General features: G+C 40.4%; 1 protein-coding gene across 1 annotated transcript in view; it reads left to right on the top strand.

Moving 5' to 3' along the window:
- The first annotated feature begins 3,113 nt into the window (after positions 1-3,113).
- myo3a (myosin IIIA) overlaps positions 3,114-9,336 on the top strand; it is a 94,008-nt gene continuing 87,785 nt past the window's right edge. The window contains exons 1-2 of the mRNA XM_041880303.1: positions 3,114-3,217; positions 7,996-8,179. Coding sequence (XP_041736237.1) covers positions 3,216-3,217; positions 7,996-8,179 — 186 coding nt within the window. The 5' untranslated portion in view covers positions 3,114-3,215. The remainder of the gene's footprint in view (positions 3,218-7,995; positions 8,180-9,336) is intronic.

Genomic DNA, 9,336 nt, shown 5'->3' with positions numbered 1-9,336 from the left:
TAGTGTTACTTATTCTGGATGAATAATAGATTGTTGAAGAAGTTGAGCCCAGCCGTGAGTGACTACAGACCGCTCTTGCTGATTAACACTGATATCAAGGATTGATACTCAAACATGTAGACGCACTCTCAGAGCAGTAAGTATATTGAAATTATAATTTGATTTCAGGTCTGGCTGTTAAACTGATGCTTTTGATGGTTATGAGAATCATTTGAAATGGACTGCACAGTAGGTCTCAGTCTTTGGCCTTTTGAGATGTGCACACTGAAGTTTATTGTCAATGCATGCAAAGAAGAGTGTTTGTGTAGTTGGAGCTTGTCTTATTTGCAAGTCATTGGGAGTGACTGCATGTGAGCATGGTGTGTCTTTGGGTAGAACAAGGCTTCTTCCCTCTCAAAGGTCAGTGAATCTTTATGTTGTATTAACTTTTTACATGTGATGGTAGTTGTCAACAGGCTTGTTTCTGTAAAACTCTGGAGCTACAGGTCATTGTTACAATAATATATCTATAAGTCTATTGTGAAGTGGGTCACTCTTAAGAGCAGTTTACTTTACTCCTTTATCTGTGTGAAAACATAATGACAGTAGCAATGGTTGAAAATGTAATATATTTATGGAAATACATATCTGAGGTGTGTCATTAACAACCAAATGTTAGATCAGAGCATGCTAGCAGGTAATATTCTATGTGGATTTTTGTGCTGGATTCCGTGAAGGCTTATCAACAGGAGAGCAATAAAATATACTCTTACATTTGGTTTACACTTTAAATATTAAAGCACATGCTTCCCTATAAATGACTAATAATGTAAATACAGACAATCAGGGAGACTGTAATGGCCAAGACAAGTTGACTTTGATATACCCAAATGAGAAAGTTTATCCTGGCATGCCTTCCAATGCCAAGGTTAAGACGAAACTTTAACCCACTCATCAGACACAGATTAACCAGGTCTCATTACCCCTTGTGGCGATCAGATAGGGTCTCCTGTTTCTCTTAAGGGCCTCAACCAGCCAAACTTGTGTCTTACTGAAACACAAATCAGGTTGACCAGTGCGTCACATTTGTAGCCGTTTATTTGTATTATGGGTCTTGTCAATTCGAATTGGTGCAGAAAGTTAGATCGAAACTCAAGGTATGGCATATAGAGGTAGTACACACTCTTTTCTCTTCTTCATTATTGAGTTTCTCTGCTCCTAGCAGCTAATCCTTCTACCTAAACACTTCAGTCTGAGCAAGCAGGCACACACACACTCACATACACACACACACACACACACACACACACACACACACACACACACACACACACACACCACACACAGTCAGAATCTCCTCCTAGGGTTAAGGCCCCACAGCATGTGTTAGTGTTAGGGTGAGCCAGCCAATTCTTAGATCTCACCCATGTCTTCTATGTTACAATATGTCATCACGTATAGAGTTGTAATACATTATTTACAATTTCTGTGGGTTACTTAGGCCCTGTACATTACACTAACAAGCAGCTCTATTATGGCAGACTTGAACGCCTGTATAGAAGCCTAATTGCTCTGCATAGGTAATTGCTGATAAATGTCCCTGTAGGATAATGTATGTAATCAGGTTTAGTCACAAACCTTAAACTTTTTTAAACTGATTTATTCATGTTCATTTTTAACACAAACATTTAAACAAGAGACATTTTCAGACTGCAAAAGCATTGTGCAAAGTGCAAAAAATACCATAAATCTCATTAGAATCTGGCATTAAATTGAAACTTTTCTTCAATTATGTGCACTATAAAGCTGTGACTATTTATGCATTGCTAAGTTTACTCAACTCTATTTAAATACTTGCTTCCTTTATAATGCATATTGTTGAAGAAAAGTTACAAATTAACTCACACTGTGAGATTTCAATGAGGTTTAGAGTAGTTTTAGCACTTTGCACAATTATTTTGCGCGAAGAAAATGTTGCCCTGAATATATGAAATACAGAGTTTATGTGTAGTGGTTCAACAGGTCATGAAACATGGGAACTACACTTTACATGTTGTGTTTATATTTTTGTTCAGTACTGATCAAAAATATATACACAACATGTAAAGTATTTCTCTCAAATTTTGGCCACAAATTTGTTTACATCCCTTTTAGTGAGAATTTCTCCTTTGCCAAAATAATCCATCCACCTGACAGGTGTGGCATATTAAGAAGCTGATTAAACATCATGATCATTACACAGGTGCACCTTGTGCTGGGGACAATAAAAGGCCACTCTAAAATGTGCAGTTTCGTCACACAACACAATGCCACGTATGTCTCAAGTTTTGAGGGAGCATGCAATTGGCACGCTGACTGCAGGAATGTCCACCAGAGCTGTTGCCAGAGAATTGAATGTTCATTTCTCTACCATAAACCGTCTCCAACGTAGTTTTAGATAATTTGGCAGTACGTCCAACCGACCTCACAACCGCAGATTACGTGTAACCACGCCAGTCCAGGACCTCCACATCCGTCTGAGACCAGCCACCCAGACAGCTGATGAAATTGAGGAGTATTTCTGTCTGTAATAAAGTTATTTTGTGGGGAAAAACTCATTCTGATTGGCTGGGCCTGGCTCCCAAGTGGGTGGGCCTATGCCCTCCCAGGCCCACCCATAGCTGCGCCCCTGCTCAGTCATGTGAAATGCATAGATTAGGGCCTAATTTATTTATTTCAATTGACTGATTTCCTTATATGAACTGTAACTCAGTAAAATCGTTGAAATTGTTGCATGTTGCGTTTATATTTTTGTTCAGTATATTTATGTTATCCTAACAAAACACTGTACATGGATAACAGGGATTACATGCAATAGAGTTAATACAATGCTCAGTAGTCAATTCTGTACAAGACCACCAAGAAGAGAAATGGATGGCACTGTGTCTTTAGCAAGCACCATATTTTTAGGTTGCGCTAATCAGCTTTGCTTTGTGTATGAATGGGCATCTATATGGGGAAAGGCTCATGGTGCAACTGGCTAATTCCTCTTAATCCTGACATATCTCCTACTACTTAGAGATTGTTTCCAATGGAAGGAGCGAGGGGATTGCTAGCGAGATTAGCGCTGGTTAGCTCCTCCTCTGCTGTTTACACTCATAGTTGCTTTCCCTCTCTCACTCCCTCGAAGCTAACCGAATTCACCGAAAATGGATTAATTCTCCTCCAAATATGTCCCCAGGCACAATGACAAAACTATGTAAGTTTTTTTTTCTGTTGTTGGTTTTGGTGTTGTTGTGGATTAGATAGACAAAGTTGTGTGAGTTTGATCAGGGGATAACCTTGGCCTGACTGATCTGGCCCCATGGAGGTGTACTGTGTGTGGTTGTCAGCTGTAACTTACTGCCTGTTTGGTTTGTTTCTAAACCACATTTTACATGCAGACATGGCTCTTTGAGTGTTGGTTGGATCTTTTTATTTGGTTACTATCATTTGTTTTCTGGGATGGGGGAGGGCTATCTTGCCCCCATTATCTTCCTGTGATTGTAGGTCATGCAGTGTAAAGCCCCCATTCAGGAGATGGAAGACCAACTGGGGCTGCAGGTAATGTGATGTGTCCTCTGCTCTAGAGATAGGGACTGATATCCCTGCTTTGACTCTCGATTCCGGATGCTTTTGGAAATGGGAACATACACCCCTGTGTGAGTTTGCAGAATGTGGGTCAGAATACAAACTTTACTTTATTTTTCAAACATCCAAGTTAAGGAAACTCACAGTGGGATGCAATCTCCACATAGTTAGTGACTGGAGGAGTTGACAGGATGCACGTACCTATAGGCCTTTAACTTGAGCTGTGTCTTTATAGCCTAATTAGGCTGAGATACAGTGCATTCGGAATGTATTCAGACCCCTTCCCTTTTTCCATATTTTGTTACGTTACAGCCTTATTCTAAAATTGGGTCTGAATACTTATGTAAATGTGATATTTCCGTTCTTTATTTTTAATACATTTGCAAAAAAATTGAAAAACCTGTTTTTGCTTTGTCTTCATGGCGTATTGTGTGTAGATTGATGAGGAAAAAAAACAATTTAATCAATTTTAGAATAAGGCTGTAACGTAACAAAATGTGGAAAAAGTCAAGGGGTCTGAATACTTTCCGAATGCGCTGTACTAGTAAGCGCTTTGTAGTGGTCATTATATTCCCAAAATGTTTGTTGTTGTTGGTCTTTTAGAGATTTCCTATTATGTCTAGTTGCCTTTTCAGATACGCAAACTGTAGTACGTCCATCTATTCACTAATACAGTATAAGACAATTGGTTGAACATTGCTGGCCAGTGGCTACCATCAAAGTACACCATCAAAGTACTGAGAGTCCTTCTTCCAGGTGGAATGATACACTCACCCTTTGGTATTTTACCTTACATCAAGACAGTAGGCTTATTTAGGCCTTCCTGTTCTATCCCATTGTTGTCTCTGATGTTAGAGGGATCATCCATTAGGTTTTGTTTTGGAAGCCTTTGATCGCGTAATGGACCCAGAGAAACTTCAGCCTGAGTTCTCGGCCCACGCTAACAGGGCAGTCATTTGTTCAGTACTGGTGCGTCTAGTGTTTTCAATGTCCAAGGGGTAGGGCTCATTCCCACTCACACACGCATACACACCTACACATACACACACATATTTACTCTAGTTTGTTCATGTGTTTCACCTAACCTCCTGCCCAAAAACACACATTGCTCTAAATGTCATAACCCTCTGAAGTCTTCAGTGGTGTTATGTGGACTGTGTCAAGGTGCATTCCATAGGACATGCACCCCTGTTGATAAAACTAACACAAATGTATGGTTGTATTGGACATGTGAGGCATGCACTTCTATGTTTCCGTTCCACTCTCTGGATGATTCCAACTCTGTATCTCTCTTAGTTGGACAGGATATCAACCTTGATAACTGTCTTTAACCCATTAGATAGTAATGAGACAAATTATAAATATAATGATTGTGTTGATTCAGATTCAAATTTCAACAGATGGGAATGATTAGTAGCATTAAATGTAGAATATTTAACAAAAGTAATTGTGAGTGCTTTAAGATGTTGATTGATGATATTTCATGGAAAGTGTTTATAATCAGGCTGATATGGAGTCTGCTTACCAAACTTTTCTCACATCTTTCCATTCTGTATTTCACCACTGCTTTCCCTTAGTTAAACCACATAAGAGAGCAGCAGAAGGGTTCTGGAAACCTTGGTTTACAACCGGTCTCAAAATATCCTCAGTTAAAAAAAACAAGTTGTATAAAAAGTTTCTCACAAATCCTTCTCCCCTGAATTCTGCAAATTACAAAAAGTATAAGAACAAATTTACTCACCTACTTCGGATATCCATCAAAATATATTTTACTAACAAATAGTGGTTTGGTTCATCAGGCTTGCTTCCTAACTCTATACTCTAGCTTAATTTACTGGAATATTGTCTGGGCCAGTACATATGCCTCCTACCTACACAAATTACTCACCATACAATTTACGACATTAATGCACACCAATTATGCACTTTCATCTACAAATACTCATACCTCCCAGACAATTGACCTAAATCCTTCAATGGATTCTTCCAGGTTAATTCTGAAATCCATCTATATAACGCAAGACACTGCGATAACCTTCACCCTCCCCACTGCTACACCTCACATAGTCAATTCTCTATCAGATACAGAGGTACCATACTCTGGAATTCTTATACTCACATTGCTAAAACATCATCATCCCTCAATAACTTCAAGCGAAGACTGGGGGTCAGCCTGATGAACCAAACTACCCAATAATCCCCTCCATGTAGCCTAACTCTCACACTCACACACATTCACACACACACACACACACACACACACACACACACACACACACACACACACACACACACACACACACACACACACACACACACACACACACACACACACACACACATAATCAAACATGTTTTTTCTTGTATATCATGTACAATTATAATTAATATGCTTTGTTTAACTGATTGAGCAATTTTAGCCCTTTTGGGCTTCCAACCTCACATGCATACCGTTTTTACCTGTTTTTTTATCTGTACTGTTTGGTCTTTCACTTATTTTCTTCGGTGTGAATAAATAAACCTAAAACATTGGCTGTATTTCGGGTCTTTTCAGTCCGTTAATGACTATAACATCAAACAAACAAAAGGGCTACCTTCTTGGCACATCAAATCAAATGATTCACATCTCTGCAAAGAAGCAATATTGCTCCAGTCTTGGCAGTTCTACATATTTCCCTCCAATTGTGGTTACCATGGTTGCATGCTTCCATTCATGCGAGACGGCATCCCTAGCCGCATCCTCAGAGCATGCGCAGACCAGCTGGATGGTGTGTTTATGGACATATTCAATCTCTCCCTTTCCCAGTCTGCTGTCCCCACATGCTTCAAGATGGCCACCATTGTTCCTGTACCCAAGAAAGCAAAGGTAACTAAACTAAATGACTATCGCCCCGTAGCACTCACCTCTGTCATCATGAAGTGCTTTGAGAGACTAGTCAAGGATCATATCACCTCTACCTTACCTGTCACCCTAGACCCACTTAAATTTGCTTACCGCCCCAATAGATCCACAGACGATGCAATCGCCATCACACTGCCCTATCCCATCTGGACAAGAGGAATACCTATATAAAAATGCTGTTCATTGACTATAGCTCAGTATTCAACACCATAGTACCCTCCAAGCTCATCATTAAGCTCGAGGCCCTGGGTCTGAACCCCGCCCTGTGCAACTGGGTCCTGGACTTCCTGACGGGCTGCCCCCAGGTGGTGAAGGTAGGAAACAACATCTCCACTTCGCTGATTTTCAACACTGGGGGCCCCACAAGGGTGCGTGCTCAGCCCCCTCCTGTACTCCCTGTTCACAGCAGAGGGTGCACCCCCCTATCCACATTGACGGGACCGCAGTGGAGAAGGTGGAAAGCTTCAAGTTCCTTGGCGTACACATCACTGACAAACTGAAATGGTCCACCCACGCAGACAGTGTGGTGAAGAAGGCGCAACAGAGCCTCTTCAACCTCAGGAGGCTGAAGAAATTTGGCTTGGCACCTAAAACCCTCAAAACTGCACAATTGAGAGCATCCTGTCGGGCTGTATCACCGCCTGGTACGGCAACTGCACCGCTCGCAACCACAGGGCTCTCCAGAGGGTGGTGTGGTCTGCCGAACGCATTACCGGGGGAAAACTACCTGCCCAGGACACCTACAGTACCCGATGTCACTGGAAGGCCAAAAAGATCATCAAGGATATCAACCACCCGAGCCACTGCCTGTTCACCCCGCTCTCATCCAGAAGGCGAGGTCAGTACAGGTGCATCAAAGCTGGGACCGAGAGAATGAAAAACAGCTTCTATCTCAAGGCCATCAGACTGTTAAATAGCCATCGCTAGCACATTAGAGGCTGCTGCTGCCAATTGAAATCACTGGCGTCTTTAAGAAATTGAATACTAGTCACTTTAATAATGTTTATATATCTTGCACTACTCATCTCATATGTATATACTGTATTCTATAATATTATATTGTATCTTAGTCCATGCCGCTCTGTCATTGCTTGTCCATATATGTATATATTCTTAAATTCCATTCCTTACTTAGATTTGTGTGTATTCGGTATATGTTGTGAAATTGTTAGATATTACTTGTTAGATATTACTGCACTGTTGGAGCTAGAAGCACAAGCATTTCGTTACACCCGCAATAACATCTGCTAAACACGTGTATGTGACAAATAAAATGTGATTTGATTTGATTTGATTTGTAACTTCCGCAGTGTTATTATTATTATTGTAATTGTAAGGGTTGTTCATAATGTCCTGAGAACATTACTCAAGGATACTTGATTAACTCCAATACACAGCGTGCACAGGCCTTGCGCTTTGAACATTGGAGTGGAGCTAGTTGGGGCTTTAACAAGACATTTTAATTCACATTGGCCATGTTCTTCCTTTCCCCCTCTCTTTCCCAGGAGATCTCTCATGAAGATGTTTCCACAATCAGGGAAATCGATTATCTTCGACACCTTTCCTGATCCGACAGATACCTGGGAGATCATCGAGACCATCGGGAAAGGGACTTATGGCAAAGTCTACAAAGTGCTCAACAAGATCGATGGCAGCAAAGCGGCTGTCAAGATACTGGACCCCATCCATGTGAGTGATGTTTCCTTACTTAGGTTCTGAAGTATTTGTGTCTGCATGTTGAGGTGCATGCTTTTGAAATGAGCATGTTGTGGTTTGGTATTTAAAGCCGGCCAATACTGGGAATGTCCTTTCATGCCATGCAGATGTTGTGGTTACTATATATTAGTGTGACTGGCCGGTAGTAGCCTTTGGTATGTTTATGGTCCTGGGGAGCCACAGTGAGGACACATCACATTACCTGTAGCCCCAGACCTGTCATGTGGGGAGTTTCAGGGAGCTTCAGGCCCTTGGCTACCATCCATGATGAATAGAAATGACAAATTAGTCAGGCACGTGGTTTTCGGACATGTGAAGTTTCACATGGAATTTCCCGTTTATTTTTCACACATTAGAAAAATGTCACATGTGAGGAGAATGAATGACACATTTTCGGACACGTGTGAAGTTTCACATAGATTTTTCACATGACTCAGACACATGGTTTCTCAACATTTCACATGTGCTATTCTAAGTTTCACATGTGTGCTTTTGTAACCGGCGGTATTGGAACCTGTGTCTCCCACAGGAGAAGCCAATGTCTTGACTATTAGACCAAGAGGGCCAACACTGGGTTTCACTTCCAATGTATAGTTATTATCAATTTCTCTCAATCTCAGAATATTGACTGTTCAATAGGGCTGTCAAATGACAAAACATGTAAATTAGTTAATCGCAAGTTTTGCTGTGATTAATTACGATTAATAACAAATTCTGAATTTGCTCAGATAGAGCTGTCGTTTAAGCTTTTTTATATAAAGAATATTGACGTCTTGATTTTGTCCAAAGTAACAGTTAGCAAAATCAGGTAAATTGATAAAGCTCACTTTCTTTAACCTCAAGGTAAATTTGTTTTGACATCGCATTGTTGTTTTAAGCTGTACTGTATAGATCATGTATTTTGAATGCTTTCAGACCATGTGATTAATCACAATTTTAAAAAATTGTGCCTGATTAACTCTGACAGCCCTAATTAAAAATAAACTCTTTGTAGAAAATTATATTTTTACATCCATTCCAATAGCAAACACATTCACACAATTTCAGATACATTAAAATCCCTTTTAAGCCTGTGTATTAAATGTAACAAAAACCAATGGACAGCTAACAATAACAGAAGCTAACAAAAA

This window comes from Coregonus clupeaformis, chromosome 7 (genome assembly GCF_020615455.1).
Source record: "Coregonus clupeaformis isolate EN_2021a chromosome 7, ASM2061545v1, whole genome shotgun sequence".
NCBI lineage: Eukaryota > Metazoa > Chordata > Actinopteri > Salmoniformes > Salmonidae > Coregonus > Coregonus clupeaformis.
The sequence above is the reverse complement of the archived record's forward strand: the minus strand, read 5'-3'. Positions and strand labels throughout refer to the sequence as shown.